General features: G+C 40.1%; 1 protein-coding gene across 2 annotated transcripts in view; it reads left to right on the top strand.

Annotated features, from left to right (window-relative positions):
- Positions 1-22,952, top strand: part of PPP2R3A (protein phosphatase 2 regulatory subunit B''alpha) — a gene marked incomplete at its 5' end in the record, with an annotated part of 149,236 nt that overhangs the window by 94,611 nt on the left and 31,673 nt on the right. For both annotated transcript variants that reach the window (XM_080674898.1, XM_080674899.1), the window contains 4 exons: positions 5,550-5,639; positions 16,260-16,435; positions 17,198-17,316; positions 19,504-19,610. In XM_080674898.1, coding sequence (XP_080531024.1) covers positions 5,550-5,639; positions 16,260-16,435; positions 17,198-17,316; positions 19,504-19,610 — 492 coding nt within the window. The remainder of the gene's footprint in view (positions 1-5,549; positions 5,640-16,259; positions 16,436-17,197; positions 17,317-19,503; positions 19,611-22,952) is intronic.

Raw genomic sequence — 22,952 nt, 5'->3', positions numbered from 1 at the left:
TATTGGTTTATTTTCTCTTTAGTTTCCATTGCCCCAGGAGCTGTATCGGTAAAGATACTGCTATTTTGTTGCCTATGGCTTCTCTTAAGATTTTTATGGTTTCCCATCTTATGATTAAGTCCTTTATCCATTTTGAGTTTATTTTTGCGTATGGTGTAAGTTGGTGGTCTAGTTTCATTTTTTTGCAAGTATCTGTCCAGTTTTCCCAACACCATTTATTGAAGAGACTGTCTTGACTCCATTGTATGCTCTTGCCTCCTTTGTCAAATATTGACAAATAATTGAGCATACTGGCTTGTGTCGATCTCTGGGTTCTCTGTTCTGTTCCACTGGTCTATATGTCTGTTCTTGTGCCAGTACCAGGCAGTTTTGAGAACAGTGGCTTTGTAGTATAGCTTGATATCTGATACTGTGATCCCTCCAACATTGTTCTTCTTTTTCAAGATTGCTGCAGCTATTCGGGTTCTTTTTTTTATTCCAGATTGAATTTTTGGAGAATTTGTTCTAGGTCTTTGAAGTATGCCGTTAGTATTTTCATGGGGATTGTGTTGAATTTATAGATTGCTTTGGGTAGTATGGACATTTTAATGATGTTGTTTCTACCTATCCATGAACATGGTATATTCTTCCATTTGTTCATGTCTTCTTCTCCTTTTTAGCATTTTCTGTGAGTTCATTATTGGTGTATAGAAAAGCCATAGACTTCTGGGTGTTAATTTTGTATCCTGCTACATTGCCGAATTCATTTATTAAGTCTAGTAGTTTTTTTATGGAGTCTTTAGGGTTTTCTATGTACAGTATCATGTCCTCTGCAAATAAGGACAGTTTTACTTCTTCTTTTCCAGTTTGGATGCCTTTTATTTTTTCTTCTTGTCTGATTGCAATGGCTAGTACTTCCAGTACTATGTCAAAGAGGAGTGGTGAGAGTGGCCATCCCTGTCTTGTTCCTGTTCTTAGGGGAAATGGTTTTAGTTTTTGCCCATTGAGTATGATGTTGGTTGTGGGTTTGTCATATATGGCTTTTATTATGTTGAGGTATGATCCTTCTATTCCCACCTTGCTGAGAATTTTTATCAAGAAAGGGTGTTGGATTTTGTCAAATGCTTTTTCTGCATCATTGTATATGATTATATGGTTTTTACCTCTCAGTTTGTTTATGTGATGTATCACATTTATTGATTTGCGGATGTTGTACCATCCTTGCATCCCTGGGATAAATTCCACTTGGTCATGGTGTATGATCTTTCTAATGTAATGCTGGATTCGATTTGCTAGAATTTTGTTGAGGATTTTGGCATCTATGTTCATGAGGGATATTGGCCTGTAATTCTCTTTCTTTGTATTGTCTTTATCTGGTTTTGGGATTAGGGTAATACTGACTTTGTAGAAAGAGCTTGGAAGTGCTCCTTCCTCTTGAATTTTTTGGAATAGTCTGAGGAAGATAGGTTTTATTTCTTCTTTGAATGTTTGATAAAACTCCCCTCTGAAGCCGTCTGGTCCAGGGCTTTTGTTTGGTGGAAGTTTTTTTTTATTACTGCTTCAATTTCCTCCATAGTTATTGGCCTATTCAGATTTTTTGATTCCTCCTGGTTGAGTTTTGTAAGGTCGTATTTTTTTAGGAATCTGTCCATTTCTTCTAGGTTGACCAGTTTGTTGGAGTAGAGTTGCTCATAGTATTTTTTTATGATTCTTCGTATTTCTGTGGGGTCTGTTGTTATTTTACCTTTTTAGTTTCTGATTTTATTTGAGTCCTCTCTCTTTGCTTCTTGGTGAGCCTGACTAGAGGTTCATCAATCTTGTTTTCAAAGAACCAGCTCTTGGCTTTCGTATTGTTTTTTTGGTCTCTATGTCATTTCTTTCCGCTCTGATCTTTATTATTTCCTTCCTTCTCATCACACTGGGCTTTTCTTGTTGCTCTCTTTCTAATTCTTCAAGTTGCAGAGTTAGATGGTTTATTACCATTTTTTCTTGTTTTTTGAGGTAGGCCTGTAATGCTATGAACTTCCCTGTCAGGACTGCTTTCACTGTGTCCCAGAGATTTTGGATTGTTGTGTTTTCATTGTCATTTGTTTCCAGGATGTATTTCACTTCTTCTTTGATCTCTGTGGTAACCCACTCATTGTTTAATAGTGTGCTATTCAGCCTCCAAGTGTTTGAATTTTTGTGATAGTTTTTACTGTGATTGATTTCTAATTTTATGCCATTGTGATCTGAGAAGATGCTTGATATGATTTCAATCCTCTTGAATTTGGAGAGACTTTTCCTGTGTCCCAATACGTGGTCTATCTTTGAAAATGTCCCATGTGCGCTTGAGAAGAATATATATTTTGTAGTTTTGGGGTGGAATGTTCTAAAGATGTCAATTAAGTCCATCTGATCTAGTGAGTCGTTTAAGATTGATGTTTCTTTGTTAATTTTTTGTCTAGAGGATTTATCCAGTGATGTTAATGGGGTATTAAAGTCTCCTACTATGATTGTATTGCTGTCAGTCTCTCCCCTGTTATCTTCCAGTAGTTGTTTTATGTATTTGGGTGCTCCTGCATTGGGTGCATAAATGTTTACCAGAGTTATATCCTCTTGTTGTATCGATCCCTTTAGAATTATGAAGTGGCCTTTATTGTCTCTTGTTGTGGTCTTCACTTTGAGGTCTATTTTGTCAGATATAACTATTGCTACCCCAGCTTTTTTTTCATTTCCATCTGCCTGATAGATATTTTTCCATCCCTTCACTTTCAGTCTGTGTGAGTCCCTTGTTTTGAGGTGGGTCTCCTGTAGACAGCATATATATGGGTTATGTTTTCTTTTCCATTCAGCCACTCGATGTCTTTTGATTGGAGCATTTAATCCATTCACGTTTAATGTTATTATTATTTTTTTAATTTCTTTATTGATTGTGGTATTACATATGTGTACTTATTCCCCTATTATTCCCCAAACCCCCTCCATTCATGCCCTTACCTCCCTGTTGTCTGTGTCCATTGATTAGGCTTATATGCATGCATATAAGTCCTTTGGTTGATCTCTACCCCTTACCCCCACCCTCCCATTCCTTCCCTGAGGTTTGAGGTTCTGATCGATGTTTCTTTGCCTCTGGATCTGTTTTTGTTCATCAGTTTATGTTGTACATTATATTCCATAAATGAGTGAGATCATGTGATATTTATCTTTCTCTGCCTGGCTTATTTCACTTAGCATAATGCTCTCCACAATGTTATTATTGATAGGTACTTGTATCCATTTCTGTACTTCATGCCTATGTTCCTTCCTCCCTTTCTATTTCTTCTTTTTACAGCATTCCCTTTAGCATTTCTTGCATTGCTGGCTTGGTAGTGACAAACTCCCTTAGCCTTTTTTTGTCTGCAAAGTTCCTGATTTCCCCTTCAATTTTGATTGATAGTCATGCTGGATAGAGTATTCTTGGATTCAGTCCTTTGCTTTGCATCACTTTGTATACCTCCTTCCATTCCCTTCTAGCTTGATGTGTTTCTGTTGAGAAATCATTTGATAATCTGATGGGGGGGATCCTTTGTAGGTAACTGTCTCTCTCTTGCATCCTTTAAGATTCTCTCTTTGTCGTTAACATTTGCCATTGTAATTATGACATATCTTGGAGTGGGTCTTTTGGGATTCATCTTGCTTAGGACTCTCTGTAGTTGTGTAACTTTTTTCTTCCCCATATCTGGGAAGTTTTCTGTCATTATTTCTTCAAATAGGTTTTTTAATCCTTGCTGCTCCTCTTTTCCTTCTGGCAGCCCTATTGTACGTATGTTACTTCGTTTTGCGTTGTCCCAAAGTTCCCTTTGGCTCTCCTCCTGCTTTTTAATTTTTTTCTCCAGTTGCTATTCAGATTGAGCTTGTTTCTCTACCTTATCTTCTAACTCACTAATTCGGTCCTCTGCTTCTTCTAATCTACTGTTGAACCCTTCCATGGTGTTTTTGATTGTAGCTATAGATTGTAGCTATATCACTTTTGATTTCTTCCTGATTTTTGCATAGGTTGTTGATTTTTTCATCTATCCGGTGTATGAACTGTATGACCATTACTCTGAATTCTTTTTCGGTCATGTTGCATGCTTCCATTTCACTAATTTCCTTTCTTGATGACTCCTCATCTTCTTTCCTCTGGGGATTGTGTCGTCTCCCCATTCTATCACCAGAAGGTTCAAACATAGAGTTGTGTGGGCCTGGACTGTGTGCAATGGGAGCTTTGCACCACCTGAGTGTCACTGAAGAGCTCCGACACCAAGACGTGTGGCTGCCGTGGATTGGTGGGAGCCATGCTCGCCCAGGATCAGAGTCACCAGTGCTCAGTATGGCCTCATGCGCACACCTAAAATCAGAGACCCCGCCTGCACTGTGTTGAAACAGGGACCCTGCTGTCATGTGCCGAAAATCAGAGTCCCCTAGCACATGCCAGGAATCAGAGTTCCCCTGTGCCCGCACCAAGAATCGAGTATCAAAGTCTCTGTTGCTTGGTGGCCTCGCGCCGAAAATCAGGGTCCCTGTGTATGCATGCACCAAGAATTGGAGTCACTGGCTCTTAGTGTGAATGCACTGGGAATCAGGGATCCCAGGCACATGCGATGAGACACAGAGTCAAGTCACTGATGCTCAGTGCTGCCTCTCGCCCGGAGAATCAGGGTCCCAGTCAGTTTGGAGGACAAGTTGCACAGTAGCACTGTGTCAGCAGGAGGTCCACTCCTGCGCTGCGGAAAACAGGCTTCCATGTGCACTTGCCCAGAATCGAAGTCAGGTGGCACTGCGCCCTGCGTGGGTGTGGGGTTTGGTCACCTGATTGCGTTGCAAGGAACAGACTCCCAGTGTCCGCGTGCTCCCAGGCTCAAATTCCTGTATCTGCACTGCGGCCCGTACAAGGGGTGGATCTAGCAGATCCTATGGCACTGCCGCGAGCCTGCGGGAAGGGGGATGGGCTCTGTGACTCACAGAAATCTGCAGCGGGATGTCTGGATTCTTGGTTTCTGTGGGTCTGCAGCTGTGGCTGCAGGTCTCTGTCCCCAGTGGCTGCAGGGTCCCGGTTTGCGTCTGAGACCAGACTGGGTGGTGCTGAGGCCAGGATCCTAGTCTCAAGCGGCTCTGCTTTTCAAGATGGTGTGGTCTCTGAGCCTGCACTGGCCGCCCCCCGAGTGTCTGCTGTGGCAGCGGGGCTCCACCGTGTAAGACAGCCCGGTTTGGCAGCCCCTTGGAAGACCTGCAGGATCTAGCTGTTCCTAGCTCATACACACACACACACACACACCACACACGTCCACACACTCCTCCTCCATCACTCCCTCACTCTCTCATACTCTCTTCCTCCCTACCTTCCTCCTGGTCGCCATCTTCCTATCTCCGACAGTATTAATTTTTTAATATATGAGCATTAGGCCTTTAATTAAATGCAGGTAGCAGTATTGATCCTGGTGATTATTTTTTTAAGTTTAACTTAATTTCCAAAGGAAGATATTACTTTATTTGTCTACCATCCTACTAAATTTATTTGAGTAATTGCTCAGGAAACTAAAACCTTGTGTTTTGTTTTCCTTTCCCAGGGGAAAAACAGTACAGAAAGAGGGAAGAATGAGCTATGCAGATTTTGTTTGGTTCTTGATATCGGAGGAAGATAAAAGGAACCCCACCAGGTATGACTTCTAAGTTTCCGTTGTCAAGATGTTAAACACAGGAACAAAGCTTGAAAAAATCATGATGTATACCTAGTCAATGCCAACTCAGCCTCAGGGTGCTGAGATGGATTAGACTTGGTCTCTGCCTCTCAAGACTGAATCCAGATTCTCACAACGTATCAAGAAAAGTGCTGTTATCCCCAGAAACAATGGTGAAGTGACATGTGAGCTATCCTGAGGGATAAGTAGGACTAGCAAACACTTATATGGAATGTGGGAATAGATACTGTGAATTTCTGTTGTTTTATGATCTTTACTAGAGGCCCAGTGCACAAAATTCATGCACAGGGCGAGGGGTGTCCCTCAGCTCGGCCTGCACCCTCTCCAATCTGGGACCCCTTGGAGGATGTCCAACTGCTGGTTAAGGACATCCCTCTCACAATCCAGGACCACTGGCTCCTAACCACTCACCTGCCTGACTAATGCTCCCAACTGCCCTCCCCTGCTGGCCTGGTCACCCGCAGTGGCTCTCTCCTGCCGGCCTGATTGCCCCTAACTGCCTCTACCTCAGCCCCCAACACCATGGCTTTGTCCGGAAGGAAGTCGGACATCCGGAAGATGGCCAGTCAACCCGGTCTAATTAGCATATTACCCTTTTATTAGCATAGATAGATTGTATAGGATAGGATTGCTTAAATAATGGGGGGAGGGAGCCTTTTTCAGCAGGAGGAGATACTCTTGGCAGACAAAAATACATAACCTCTATATCTGGACTGATAGCCAGCCATATGCACTATACTGCCAAACCAATTGTTAAAAAATTGAACCACTTTCTTAAACCTTATACCAAACAGCTATTGCCCTTAAAAACCCTCCTCAGCCCCCACCTTAGGTTCTGCCTTCACAAATCACCCGGATTAGGTTCCAATTGGTTGGTTTCTATGCTAGTCAGCATTAAAAGCTCCGCCTCCTAGGCAGCCATTGGCTCCTCGCATTCACCCAGATTTGGTTCTGATGGTCGGTTTCTATTCCAGTCAGCGTCAAAAAAGCTCTGCCTCCTAGGCAGCCATTGGCTCCTCTGGGAAATCCAGAACAGCCCCACCTTCATGTCAGCGCCAGCCCTTCTGTCACACCCCCAGTCTGCTACCGGATGTATCTCTGGCCGCTCTGAGAAGCGGCACCTCAGGTCGGTGCTGGTGGCAATTTTGAATTCTCATCCCTGACTTAACCTTCTTATGGTGCGAGCTCCGTGAAGGCAAGCATTTGTCTTGTTCATTCTTAGTTCACTCATAAACTTTACCTGTGTCTATGCATCTATGCTAGCACCGCATGGTGACCAAACAGTCGTTTCGGTCATCACGGTCACTGCCTTTTTATATATATAGATGGGTTCATTAGTGATTTGGAGAGGGAAAGAAGAGCAAGTTGTGGATAAAGCCAGTATCACCTTGATACCAAAACTAGACAAACACAAGAAAATAAAACTACAGACTAGCATCAGTATCACCTTGTTACCAAAACTAGACAAACACAAGCAAATAAAACTACAGACTAGCATCTCTCATGAAGATAGACCCAAAATACTAGCAAGTCAAACTTCAACTTCTCATCTTCTCAGACCCCTCTTCCAGAATCAGCAGATGCCCCAAGGGAAAGATTATCTCAAATGCTAGGCTCTTCCTCTCTGGATTTCTTTCTAAATCTGGATGCTGTAATTTTTCACTGCCATATTAACAAGTTTTTCCTCTATATTCTCTTAATAGAGAGGACTAAGCCAAAATATTCAGTTCATCATTACCAGAAGCAGAGCAAACTTTTCATACCTTGAGATCCATCACTGGATCTCTACTTAGAAAATGTTGTCAAAGGAGGTTATTTTGAACTAAAGCTTTCTTTGTGCCCCTTTTCTGCCTTCATATTGCCTTTCTCCTGCCTAACAGCTAACATATTGTTGAGGTTTTACTCTTTGTCCAGTAACAAATATTTCATTGGCAGTGGCTTATTTAATCTTTATGTCACTATGGGTTTAGGTATCAGTTGTTCCATTTTATAGTTGAGGAAACAGAAGTTCTGAGAGATTGCACACCTAGTAAGTGACCTAGCTTGGATTCAAATCCAGGTCTGTATGACTCCAAATCCTGGGCTCTTTATCTCTATAATGTATGGCTCGTCATATGAGACAGCATGTTTACATGCCTATCTTCTTCTCATATAGGCTGTGGAATCTCTAAAGGAGAGTTCTTTTGGTGTTCTGAAATTCCTGTTTGCTTAAGAGACTCAAAATGTGGCCAATCATAGAAGAAAGTTACTTCCGATTTTGACTTGTTGATCTTTGTTTCCTTGGTGCCTACTGGCACTTACTAGCCACCCAGTGTATTCGTTCTCAGTGCTTCACTTCACATTGCTTTCCTAAAGCAGAATGAGCAGAAGACCATTAAACCTCACTTGTAGCATAATGAAGAAAATAGCTCTACATCAAAATCAAAGTCTTATTTCACAAAATGTAGTAGGCAACACTTTACAGAAATCAGGTTTGTGGCTTATGAAAGACATGTGTGGAAAAAACGAGTTTCATGAAAGAAATAATATGTGTCTTTCTCACATCGACGTTTCTCTCTCTCTCTCTCTCTCTCTCTCTCTCTCTCTCTCTCTCTCTGTCTCTGTCTCTGTCTCTGTCTCTCCCCCTCCCTTCCACTCTATCAATGGAAAAATATCCTCGGGTAAGGGTTAACAAAACAAACAAATAAAAAAAACAATTAAATGTATGAAGGCTCTTAATATTTCTTAAGGCTTACAAATGGGAATTTAATCAAGGCTCTTCAAGAATCTTCTCTTGGGAAGTTTTCCTTTGCCATCATCAGTAGTTCTTTGTAGAAAAATATTGTTCCTTGTTACCAATTAATGCTATTGGCTTCATATTCTGTGATTAATTGATAACATGGCTATACTTGCTACCCTAAGTGACAGTGCTAAATGATGACATAGCCATAATACGGTGTGAATAAACTTCTGATGAAGATAGCAACTTAACCACATGTAGTACTTTTGGCCTCTTTTGAAATTTCACTTAAATGACAGTAAAGAGAATTTTCTTCAAGGAATATATCATAATAACAAAGGACAAAGGAGAAGAGATAACAACAATAAACATTTGCGCCCTAGCCGGTTTGACTCAGTGGCTAGAGTGTCAGCCTTTGGACCAAAGGGTCCCAGATTCGATTCCGTCCAAGGCGCGTACCTTGGTTACAGGCTTGTCCCTGGCCTGGGCCCTGGTCGGGGTGAGTGCAGGAGGCAACCAATAGATGAGTTTCTCTCTGTCTTTCCCTCTCTCATCCACTCTCCTTAAAAATCAATGGAAAAATATCCTCAGGTGATGATTAACAACAACAAAAAGATTTGAAAACTGGAAAGTAAATACACTTAGCAGACTCTTTAAATCCTGTCACCAGAGTTAAAGACCAAGAAGTAACTAGATATACCCAGCAAAAACCTCCAAACAGTCAGGACTTGGGGGTATCAAAAACATTGGAAGTGGGGGCAAGGTAAAGATAGAGCCAAAAATCAAGAGAGTTTATAGAAAGTTGATCTCTAGAACGTCTCCTCTACCGAGGCAGAAGACTGTGTGCGTTATTCCCTGGAGAGTATAAAATAGAGGGCCTCTGGACTGGGGAGCACTAGGTACAATTGAAGGTACGGGTCCACATTGAAAACACATGAAATGAATACGTGCGTAGTGATTGCTGAGATGCCCAGTCTTCATTTTTCATTCAACTTAAATCTCCTGGCAGAAGACTAAAAGATGTTTTTCTGCAAAATCTGACCAGCCCAAGAATAAAAAACAGAAGATATGACATTAGGTCATCCCCAAGGAAACAATCCAGCCAGATCACTGTACAGTAAAGTACAGTGTCCACAAGCCCATAGGTTAGAACTTTCCTTCAGCTTTTTAGCATTCACTCTTAAATATTAGCAGTGAACAAAGGATCACTAAATACCTGAGTAAAGCCTCTTACATAAAAGATAGAAACCAAACTAATAGAAGATGGGAAAAGTAACTTAGATGAAGCAGAATTTCAGGAAGAAGAAACCTTCTGCAACAACAATAATGATGACAACTGTTACTGTTTTTCAGTATGTTTTTATTGCTTTTTAGAGAGAGAGGAAGGTAGAGGGATAGAGAGAGAAACATCTATGAGAGAGAAACATCATCAATAGGCTGCCCCTGCACATCCCCTACTAGGGATCAAGCCCACAGCGGGGGCATATGCCCTGACCAAGACTCAAACTGACACTCTCTTGGTTCTTAGGTCGACACTTAACCGCTGAGCCACCTGCCAGGCAAGACAACTGTTTTGATATCCTCAGGGAGATAAGAGAAATTATATTCACAGAACATTAACAGAATGATGCTTTGCATAAAAGGAACATTTAGGTAGCCAAAAAAGAACTCTGGAAAATCAAAATTATGATGGCAGAAATGGGGGTGGGGAGAGGGGGAAGTTCAGAAGATGAAGTTAAGAAAACCTTCCAGAAAGAAAAAGAAAAAAGAAGCAATAGAAAATAGAGGCAAGATATGAAAATTAGGGAAGAAGTCCAAAAAATCTAACATAACTGGAAATTGAAATGTAATATGTGTAATTTTAAAATTTAGCCATAAGAGACATATCAACAAGGTAGACAGCATATAAGTTTCCATTGCTCATATCTTCCCAGAAACATCAATTTTAACTATGATGCACAAAAATACCTTCACAAGATATAAGGATTCCAGATGAGAGGCTGCAGCATCCAGATGGAGCACAGAAATAAGAAAAAATGCATTGAAGAGGGTAGAAAGGAAAATCATCCCCTAAGTTCAGCATGTAGGAAGACACTTTCCCCCTGGGGGAAGGTGAGTAAGTGATACCACAGATATGCAGAGGATCACAAGAGATTGCTATGAACATATGTCAGCAAATTGGATATATGTTCATAGTAGAATAATGAATGAATTCATAGAAACATACAACCTACCAAGACTGAGCATGAAGAAATAGAGAATCTGAATAGACCAGTAACAAGTAAGGAAATAGATCCCCAAAAAGAAAAGCCCAAGACCTGATGACTTCCCAGGAGAATTCTACCAGTTAAAGAATTAATTCCAATCCTTCTCAAACTTTGCAAAAAATTTTTAAAAGGTAGAACAATTCCAAATATTTTATGAAGCCAGCATTACCTTTATACCAAAGCCAAATAAGGACACTACAAGAAAAGAGAACTGCAGGCCACAATTCTTGATGAACATACACGCAGAAATCTTCAACAAAGTGCTAGCAAACTGAATTCAACGGTACATTAAAATGATCATACGCCATGGTCAAGTGGAGTTTATCCCTAGGATACAAAGATGCTTCAGTATACAATAAATCAATAAATGTCATATAACACATTAACAAAATGATGGATAAAAATTATATGACCAACTCAGTATTTGTTTTTTGTAAATATTTTTTTAAATATGTTTTTATTGATTTCAGAAAGGAAGGGAGAAGGAGAGGGACATAGAAACATCAATGATGAGAGAGAATCATCAATCAGCTGCCTCCGCACGACCCCTACTGGGTATCGAGCCTGAACCCCAGGCATGTGCCCTGACCAGGAATCCAACCAGGACCTCCTGGTTCATAGGTCACACCACTCAGCCACTGAGCCACACCGGCTGAGCAGTGTTTGCTTTTTGTTGCCTTTGCTTTTGGTGTCAGATTTTAAAAATCACTGTTAGGACATATGTCATGGAGCTTATCACCTGTTTTCTTCTAGGATTTTTATGGTTTCGGGTCTTACGTTCATATATTTAATCCATTGAGTTAATTTTTGTGTATAGAGTAAGATAGTAGTCCAGTTTCATTCTTTTGCATGTGGCTGTCCTTTTCCCAACACCATTTATTGAAGAGACTTTCCTTTTCCTCATTGTGTATTCTTGGCTCCTTTGTCATAAACCAGTTGACCATATATGTGTGGGTTTATTTCTGGGCTCTTTATTTTATTCCATTGAACTATGTTTCCAATTTGATGCCTTTTACTCATTTTTCTTCCCTAATTATAATGGCTAGAATTTCGAGTACTGCAATGAATAAAAGTGGTGAGAGTGGATAACTTGTCTTGTTCCTAATCTCACAGGAAAGCTTTCAGCTTTTCACCACTGAATATGTTAGCTCTGGGTTTCTTATATCTGGCCTTTATTATGTTGAGGTACCTTCCATTCGTGCCCATGTTGTAGAGAGTTTTTATCATAAATGGATATTGAATTTTGTCAAATGCTTTTTCTGCATCTATTGAGATGACCATACTTTCATTGATTTGTGGTTACCATGAAGCTTACCTATAACAGCTTATATTAAAAACGGTCTATTTCAGTTGATAAGAACTTAAGCTTGAACATAGTCTAATGCTCTAGGTTTTTACTTGCCCCCTTCTGCTTTTTATGTTTCACTAGAGGCCCGATGCATGAAATTGTTGGGGGAGGGGGGTACCTGCACCCTGTGTAATCCGGAACCCTTTGCTCCTAACCGCCTGCCTGTTCGCTTCTAACTGCCCGCCCACTCAATCCTTACCCCTAGGCTTGCCACTCCTTATTGCCTGCCTGCTTGCTTAGCGCTGCCGCGGAGGCGGGAGTGGCTCCCACCACCGCCCCTGCACTCGCCAGCTGTGAGGCCGGCTTCTGGCTGAGCAGTGCTCCCACTGTGGGAGTGCACTGACCACCAGGGGGCATCTCCTGCGTTGAGTGTCTGCCCCCTAGTGGTCAGTGCACGTCATAGCGACTGGTTGTTCTGGTCATTCCACCATAATGGTTGCTGGGCTTTTGTATATAGAGATGTCACATTTTACATATTTTTGTTGTATCCCTTAACACGTTAAGCGCCAAGCCTGTTTCGTCTTCCTTTCCATTTAGCCTGCGATGTCCGATTTCACCGATATGCTGGTGGCACCAGTGACGCACCGGTCCAGATGGAAAATATAGTGTCAGTCACTGTGACTGACATGTTGCTTAACATGTTAACTAATTATTTTAGTTATATTTTTACTAATTTTGTTTTTTAACCTTTATACTAGCTTTATAAGTGATTAATATACCTTTACTATATGTTTACCTTTACAAGTGAGGTTTATAGTTTTATGTTTTCTTGTTATTAATTAGCACCCTTTCTTTTCAGCTTGAAGAAAGTCCCTTTGTTATTTCTTGTAAGGCCAGTTTAGTGGTGATGAACTCTTTAAGCTTTGTTTGTCTAGAAAATTCTCTCTCCTTCAATTCTGATTGACATCTTTGCCAGATAGCTAATGCGGATATTCTTTGTTGGAATTATCTTTCTTATAGCACTTAGAATATATTGTGCCACCTTTTGGCCTGCATAGTTTCTGCTGAATAATCCGCTGCTAGTATTTGGGGGGAGCAGTGGGGTTCTCTTATACATATGAAGTTGTTTTTCCTCTTGCTGCTTTTAAGGTTATCTCCTTGTCTTTAATATTTGACACTTTAATTATAATGTGTCATGGTGTGGGTGTTTTGGATTCCTCTTATTTGGAACTCTCTGGGCTTCATGGATCTGGATGTCTGTTTCCTTCTCCGTGTTAGGGAAGTCAGCCATTATTTCTTCAATAAGTTTTCTGCCCCTTTCTCTCTTTCTGCTCCTTCTGGGATCCTGATAATGTGATTGTTTCTCTGATTAATGTTGTGCCATAAGTTCCTTAAACTACTTTCATTTTTTTTTTCATTCATTTTTCTCTTTGATGCTAGGCAGGGAAGAAACAAAATACTTTAAGAAAATATCCAAGAACTTGGAGGATACTAGTTTTCAAATTGATCAGGCTCTCAGCCCAGCAAAATAGGTGAATTAGACCCAAATAAAGGCACTTAATTATATTTCAAAATACTAGCCACACAGAGAAACCTCTACAGGCTTCAAAGAAAATAAAAACTAAAAAAAAGACATGTTACAAAGGATCAGGTATCAACATGACTTTAGACTTCACAACAATAATGGATAGATAGAGGACAGTGGATCAGTGCCTTTAAAATTCTGAAGGAAAAGCACCACCAAGCTATAATTCTATAACTAGCCAAAATACCAACCAAGTTAGGGGGCAGATAAAAGGTATTTTCAACTATTCATGGTCTCAAAAAATTTACCTGCCATGCTACTGAAGGCTGTGTTTACACTAAACAAGGAAGTAAACTAAGAATGAGGAAAATGTGAGATACAAGAAACAGGAGAAAGGTGAAAGGAATCCCTAGAATGAAACTGTGAACCAGGCCCTGACATCAGCCAGTTCAAATTAGAGTAGGTCAGAAGGAACCAAGAAACACTTCATCAAGAAAATCCAACTAGTGGAATACATGATGGGACTAATTATGGATGTAGAAAACTGGCAGAGATTTTTTTGGGTTAAATTAGTAATACATACACAGAAAACTAAACAAATAAGAGATAAAACATAAAGTTATAAATTCTGAATGTTCAGTAATTTAAAATATTAAGAGATTGGGAAGCGTATGTAGTTACAGTGGGACGAGTGGTAAAAAAGCTAAAACCTCATCTTTCATAGTGTGAAATTAATATACTGTTCTTAAAACAGAAATGTAAGAGAGGAGCAATATAGGCCTCTTATCTGAAAATATAAAGATAAAAACCATAATAATCAGGTGTAGAAAGTGGTTGGTTCTGGGGAAGGAAAAATAAAGAATGGGTCTGCCATTTCTCCTTACAATTTTTTCTTCTCTTTAAATTTTTATTGTTAAAAGTATTACATATGTCCCCTTTTCCCCCGCATTGGTCCCCTCCAGCTCTCCCCCCCCCCCCACAATAGGATCCCCGCCCTAGGCCTTTAGCATCCTATTGTCTGTGTCCATGGGTTACACACATATGCATAGAAGGTCTTTGGTTGATTACCTCCCACCCGCCCACCCTCTCCATGTCTCTGGATCCACTCCGTTCATCAGTTTATTTTGTTACTTAGATTCCACTCTCTCTACAAATTTTATAAAACTATCTCTGAGTCTGAACTTTATACACATATGTAACTTTTATTTTTTAATTGAATTTATTGGGGTAAAATTATACAGGTTTCAGGTATACAATTCTACACTGTATCATCTATATATTGTATTGTGAGTTTAGCACCCCAAGGCAAGTCTTCTTCTGTCACCATTTATCCCCCTTTTCCTTCTTCTGTCTCCCCCCACTCCTCCTCTCTCTGGCAGTCACCATATTGTTGTCCATAGTCTTTTTTTTTCTTTGCTTAATTCCTTCACCCTTCTCACCCAGGCCCCCACACCCCTTCTCTCTGACAGCTATCAGTCTGTTCTCTGTATCCATAAGTCTGCCTCCACTTTGTTAGTTTATTTTGTTCATTAGATTCCACATATAAGTGAAATCATATGGTACTTGTCTTTCTCTGAATGGCTTATTTCACTTAGCATAATACTCTCCAAGTTCATCCATGCTGTTGCAAAAGGTAAGATTTTCTTCATTTTTATAGCTGAGTAGTATTCCATTGTATAAATGTATGACAGTTTTTTTTATCCACTCATCAACTGATGGACACTTGCACTGTTTCCAAATCTTGGCTATCTATCCTATATAATAAAGATGTAATATGCAAATGATCATTATGCTGTGAAGTGTAACGACTGGATCACGGATCAGCAGGAGGGTGGGGTGGCGGAGAGCTACAGGAGGGAGCAGGACAGCAAGCTATGAGGGGGCGGAGGGAGCTACAGGAGGGTGGCAGCGAACTACTGGCGCATGGATTCGTGCGCAGGGCTACTAGTATATATATAAAAGCCTAGGCGACCGTTACAACCTGTCGACCGAACGACCGGCTGGTAGCTATGATGCACACTGACCACCAGGGGGCATACGCTCAATGCAGGAGCTGCCCCCTGTTGGTCAGTGCGCTCCCACAGCCAACCTCCCGCAGTCCCTCCCCCCAGCCAGGTGGCTCCAATTGGCCCTGATCGGCCTTGATCACTGGCCAGTCCTAGGGACCCCACCTGTACACAAATTCATGCACCGGGCCTCTAGTTGTAAATAATGCTGTAATGAACATGGAGGAGCATATGTTATTTCAAATTAGTATTTTAGGTTTCTTAATTGAAAGACAGTTCCATTTTTAATTATTTTGAGGAAAAAATATACTGTTTTCCACAGTGGCTGCACCAATCTGCATTCCCATCAACAGTGCATGAGAGTTCCCTTTCTCCACATCCTCGTCAACACTTGTTTGATTTTTTTATGATAGCCTTTCTGATAGGTGTGAGGTGATCACACACATATGTAACTTTTATTTATTTTTTTAAATACATTTTATTGATGTTTTACAGAGAGGAAGGGAGAGGGATAGAGAGTTAGAAACATCGATGAGAGAGAAACATCAATCAGCTGCCTCCTGCACACCTCCTACTGGGGATGTGCCCGCAACCAAAGTACATGCCCTTGACTGGAATCAAACCTGGAACCTTTCAGTCCACAGGCCAACGCTCTATCCACTGAGCCAAATCAGTTAGGGCTGTAACTTTCATTTTAAAAGGTGGGCAATAATAAATCTGAATGAATAAAGGACCTTTACAGGCCATTGCTAATGAGTGTCCCTCTCTCCTAGCATCGAGTATTGGTTCCGCTGCATGGATGTGGATGGGGATGGTGTGCTCTCTATGTACGAGCTGGAGTATTTCTATGAGGAGCAGTGTGAACGGATGGAAGCCATGGGCATTGAGCCCTTGCCATTCCATGATTTGCTGTGCCAGATGCTTGACCTGGTGAAGCCAGCCAGTGATGGTAACATTGCGTAAAGTGCCATTTTCACTGTTCACCTATGTAACAGTGTGGGGCATGTAATCCTGATTGTCCTAAGTTATTTAACTCTACAGAGTCTTTCATGCAGGCTTTCAAAATACAGTTTTTAAGTTTCTCCTTTACTATTAGTATGGAACCAACATTTGATGGCAAATCCTGTTTAAGAAATGGGATTTTTTTCCATAGAAACAGAAAGTAACTAGTGATTGCCAGGGGCTTGAAGGCGAGAGTAAAAAGAGATGGAGGAGGGACTGCTTCATGAGTATTGAGTTCCCTTTTGAAAGGTGAAGAAAATGTTAAGGAAATCAATCGTGGTGATGGTTTCACAACACTGAGTGTACTAAAGCCACTTAAAATACTTTAAAATGGTGAATTTTATGTTACGTGAATTTTACCTCAAAAAGGAAAGAAATGGGACTTTTATAATAAAACTAGAGGCCTGGTGTGCAAGAGTAGGCCTTCCTTCCCCCAGCTGCTGGCACCGGCTTCCCTCTGGTACCTGGGACCCGGGCTTCCCTCCGGCCGCTGGCAGGCACCCGGGACCCGGGCTTCCCTCCCAGCCCCAGCTTCGTCCGGAAGGACATCCGGTCTAATTAGGCCAGACATCCTTCCAGACGATCTTCCAGACGAAGTCGGATAAATGTATACATACAATGTTTACATATAATTTTTAAACTTCAGTAGAAGTTTTTTTCACTTGCCAAAACGGGTCTTGGCATTTACCAGCTCTGTGTTTTTACGTAGGCAAAATAACTCTACGGGATCTGAAGAGATGCAGAATGGCTCACATCTTTTATGACACTTTCTTTAATCTGGAGAAATACTTAGACCATGAACAGAGAGATCCCTTTGCAGTCCAGAAGGTACAGTATAATTTTAACTTCTATTTGGGAGTTGTAATATCAGGGGCTGTGTGCTACAGATAAAAATGGTTTCTGTCTGCAAGAACGACATTTAAAGAGGTAACATTTTTTTTTAAATGTATTTTATTGATTTTTTACAGAGAGGAAGGGAGAGGGAGAGAGTTAGAAACATCGATGAGAGAGAAACATCGATCAGCTGCCTCCTGCACACCCCCTACTGGGGATGTGTGCCTGCAACCAAGGTACATGCCCTTGACCGGAATCGAACGTGGGACCTTTCAGTCCACAGGCCGACGCTCTACCCACTGAGCCAAACCAGTTAGGGCTAAAGAGGTAACATTTAAAACATTTCATCACATACTGAAAAAGAGAGTATAAAGGACCTAGAGCACATCTCTCCAGACAGCTAATCAAGTTTACATAACCTGCATCTGCCTGTCATTGAGTGAATTGTATGGCCCATGTGCATTTATATATATATTAGAAACTAGTTACAAAAAAGATGTGTTTGGAAAAACTTCTAATTTTAAAAATATATCAAAAGGTACATCTGTATTAGAAAGTATATTGGACTTGATTTAATTGTATCATGCATTTCTGGGATGACCTGGAAATAGCTTTCCCATCATAATGACAACTAGAAGCTCTCTATGATAAACAAACTTCAGATAATGTAGCACTTTTTCAAGTGTTAATGATCACTGTTCATGACTATCAGTTTGAAATCATTCTACACCTAAAACAGAGGAGCACCCTTCCCCATACAAAAGTCTATGGACCCTCAGAAAACCTGGACATATGACCCATGTCCAAAAATAAGCAAAAAGAAGAATATCACCACTTCACCTTCAACATTCATTCCCCTATTTTAAAAGTAAAAATTATGTTTATACAAAAAGACTGTTTCAGTTGAGTCATACGGGAGTACAACAGGAAACTTTTACAGTCTTTTCCTTCTACATGTTGTATAACTTTTTGACCTAAATAGTAGTAAGAATACAAAGATCACCTCCTAAATACAGATACTCATTGCCAATTGTAAGTCTAAAAATGCATGCAAATTTCAGAATGTTAAAAGGTTGGTGTTGGGGTCCCTAAAATGGATTAAATGTAATAATTAACACATTGTATGATCAATTTTTAGGTATTTGCATTCTTCTAGGCATAATTAACCCTACATCCTAGGAAAATGCTAGCTTATTATCATTATGGAAAAACACATTTTACCTGGAATATATAATCCAAGATGCTGTCCATATTATAGAAGGAGAAGAAAATGGCCTTTTCCCCCTTTATTTCTTTCATTTGTGTTACAAATTTTACTGTTAAATTTTACCTTTAAATTTTACTTTTATCGGAAGAGTTAATTAAATTTGTTCTGATGTGCAAAAAAAATGATTAGTCAGAAAGTGCTCAGTTAAATTCTAGGTACTGTTGAAGAGACACTGGTTATATAGAAATGAAAAAGGCTTAGTATATAAAGAATAGGTATATAGAGATGAAAAAGATAGAAGAGTAAAAGGAGGAAACCAAGCATATACAGTATAGCAAAGGAAATGATTTGAGGGAGAAGGGCTGTTTCCAGGAAGACAGCAGAGATGACATGGTGTCTGACCTGGATTTTATTTTATTTATTTATTTATTTTTAATATATTTTTATTGATTTCAGAGAGGAAGGGAGTGGGAGAGAGATAGAAATATCAATAAAGAGAGAATCATTGATTGGCTGCCTCCTGCACAGCCCCCACTGGGGATCGAGCCCGCAATCTGGGCATGTGCCCTTGACTGGAATTGAACCTGGGACTCTTCGGTCCGCAGGCCAATACTCTTTCCACTGAGCCAAACCAGCTAGGGCTGACCTGGATTTTAAAGAAGCAGTAAAAATTTGCCAGAGGAAGGGATGGCATATTCAGGTAGCTGTTGGGCAAAGTGCCAGGAAGGGTCTAGAAGGTCTCTGATTATAAGGCTAAAGAATGTAGACCTAAAGAATTTAGCTGATGGACAGTTGACTATAATTTTGTGATTGGAGGTGTGGAAAATCACTTTAGGAGTATTACTACTTTAGCACTTTTAACATGTTGAAACAAAACATTTTCAGATAGGTTTTTTTCAGTGATCCATAAACCTATCTCCAGTTCTTTGTCTTTAATTATTTTTCTTTTCTGTGGCGGTACTCTTTGCAATCAGGATGTGGAGAATGACATGCCTGAGCCCTCCGACTGGGACAGGTTTGCTGCTGAGGAGTATGAGACGCTTGTAGCGGAGGAGTCTGCCCAAGCACAGTTCCAGGAAGGGTAAGTGAATCTCCCTGTGTCTTGTGGAACTTTTTAGCAGAAGTAACCATATCAGGAAATACTAAAACCACCTTAAAAAATCAAGCTAGTAACCCTTTACTATTTTTACAATTTTTGAGTATCATAAACATGAGTGATTTTAAACAACTTTAGTTGAATGAATATTTTCCCCAGCAGTCTTTCTCTTTCCTTCTTAATTTATTTCCTGAAGAGTCTTCTCATGTCCTATTTTCTTTAATGAAGTTGTACCTTTCACTGGAAACTAAGATTGTTTTGCAGTCATACTACTCTGTAAATATGGAAGGAGGCCAGAAGAACTGAAAAGCTTTTTTTAAATAATAAAAGATGATCATGTTTAAAACAAATCTTTATCATATATGGTCTTCTGCATTCAACTCTGAACAGGAAATAACTTCTACATAGAATTTATAATAGTGTATTATCCCATAAAAGGACCATGGTAAGAAATTAAGTCATTAGACTTTCATTGCTTAGAACATTTCATAACTTTGTAATTTATTGGCTCTTTCCATCACCTAGGGATTCCTTCTCTAATTCTTCTTTAGTCATTGTTTCTCTAAGGCTCTCAATGAATACTTATTAAAATAATGCATTTTTAATAAGCAGTACATTCATATGATTTAATATTCAAAGAAACAATAGTCAAAAGTTTACTATTCAGTTTTCCTCCCTTAAAACAACCACTGTTATAATTTATTTTGTACCCTTCCAAAAACACTCTTCCTCACATTCTCACTCTCTGTTGCATATATGTACATATATGGAGAGGTAGATACACAAACGTGTGTGTGTGTGTGTGTGTGTGTGTGTGTGTATATATAAAAGCAAATATACATTCTTTATTTTTTTTCTCTTACACATATGGTGGCATATTATATCCACAGCTTGGTACCATGCCTTTTCCATACTTACATAAAGTTTCTATTATACAATGCCCTAACTGGTTTGGCTCAGTGGATAGAGTGTCAGCCTGCGGACTGAAAGGTCCTAGGTTCGATTCCGGTCAAGGGCATGTACCTTAGTTGCGGGAAAATCCCCAGTAGGAGGTGTGCAGAAGGCAGCTAACCAATGTTTCTCTCCCATTAATGTTTCTAACTCTCTATCCCTCTCCCTTCCTCTCTGTAAAAAATCAATAAAATATATTTTTTAAAAAGTTTCTATTATACAAGATGAATAAGTTCTAGAGATCTGCTAGTATATAACCTATAGTTTAAAATATGATATTGTACACTTATGAAATATATTAAAAGGATAGAGCTCATGTTAAACACACACACACAGTCCTAACTTATTTGGATCAGTGGATAGAGCATTGGCCTGTGGACGGAAGGGTCCGAGGTCCAATTCCGGTCAAGGGCACATGCCTGGGTTGTGGCCTCGATCCCCAGTGTGGCGCATGCAGTAGGCAGCCAATCAATGATTCTCTCTCATCATTGATGTTTCTATCTCTCTCTCCCTCTCCCTTCCTCTCTAAAATCAATAAAAATATATTAAAACACACACATACACACAAATACAGGGAAATTTTTGGAGATAATGGATATGCTTAGTATCTTGGTCGTAGTAATGACATTACAGATGTAATTATTTCCAAACTCATCAAGAAGTATGCATTAAATATGTAGAATTTTTTGCATATCACATAAACCTCAATAAAGCTAAAATCAATAACAGCAAAGATTAGAACAGCATGGTAAAATAAACACTTGTATTTTGCGATCACTAAGATATAAATGAGACTTCACAAATATTTTGGGGCCTTGAGTGTATGAGGAATACCTTGGATGAGCTGCTGCTGCCTATTGCTCTCCTAAATGCAAGTCTCCTGATGTTCTTTAGAGTTTATGAGATGCATACCTGTGAGGAAGAAGTGGGCAAAGAATAGGGGGAAGGGAACGGCGTGGGCATGCTTCCCACAAAGAATAATTTCATTTACCTGTTATTTTATACTCATGTAAGATAAATTACTAGATGTGTATGTAGCAAACATAGCATGCTTGCAAAGCCGTAGGAGGATTTTAGAAAAACCAACAAGAAATGATGCAAACATCCAAAACTAGCAACAGTATGGAGCCATTTCCATTGCTAGGCCTAAAAGGACAAGGAGATGAAACCATCATCGGAACTTGAAAATAGTAACTATGGAGATGGTCACCTGACTGTATCCTGCTAGCGCTTTCCATTGGCTTCCAACCAGAAACCAAAAGTAAGAGAACCCACTGATATGATTCATTTGGGTCACCCTCCTCGGACACAGAGCTAGGGGGAGAGTAGATCTAGAAAGATAAACAGAATATATCCAGTTCAATAGATAACATCAGTTAGTCCTGCATAGAGACTATACCATTTGTTACCCCTACCATTAAGTCTTCAGTATCTTTTTTGAGAGTAATGACGAAGCCATCACCAAACCACTTTCTTTAATCTGAAGATTTCCTTAATATGTTTAGTCACAAAACTAGGGTCTCATTTTTACCATAATGACTGGGAAACTCTTAAAATCATTCATCATTCATTAATTATCCCAAGACTGCATATGAAGAGAAGACAGGCAAGTGGATTCACAAACATGATTTAAAGGTTTCTGGCACTGAGCATCCTTAGGAAGAATTAAGGCAATTTCATTGATCTTATGAAGCAACATCACTGCTGTTAAGAACATGTGTGGATATTTGTAACAGTGAAAACTTTGAGACAATCTAAGTGTCTAATAGGAAGATTAATAAAATTATCCTGTAAACAAAATAAGTATCAGAAAGAAAATTAGGTGTATGTAAGAAAAACAAAAGGGAGTACTGGGGAAAAACCAAGATAGCGGCATAAACACCTAAACTGCTGCCTCGCACAACAATATCAAAACTACAACTAAAAGACAAAACGGACACCATCCAGAACCACAGGAAAGCTGGCTGAGTGGAAATTCTACAACTAGAAGAAAAGAGGAAAGCACATTGAGACTCAGAGGAGCTGCAAAAGGCTGAAGTACGGAGACTTGCACGCAGAGAGGACAGGCAGCTGTGTGCATGGGCGGCTGAGAGCGTGGCTGGCTTTCTAAAGCGGGAGGGAGAAGGAAGCTCCTGACTGCACTGAACTCCAGTCCCGGGCGAGATGCTGGGAAACCAGACTCATTCTGGGGGAAACTGGACTGTCAGAAAAAGAGAAAGCACACTGAGACTCGGGAGCTGCAGAAGGCAGAGGTCTGGAGGCGCACGCGTGTAAGCGCAGAGAGGACTGACTGCTGAATGCACGGGAGGCTGAGTGTGCAGCTGGCTTTCTAAAGCAGGAGGTAGACAGAAGCTCCCAAATGCGTTGAACTCCAGT

Source organism: Plecotus auritus (assembly GCF_963455305.1).
Source record: "Plecotus auritus genome assembly, chromosome: 6".
Classification (NCBI taxonomy): Eukaryota; Metazoa; Chordata; class Mammalia; order Chiroptera; family Vespertilionidae; genus Plecotus; species Plecotus auritus.
The sequence above is the reverse complement of the archived record's forward strand: the minus strand, read 5'-3'. Positions and strand labels throughout refer to the sequence as shown.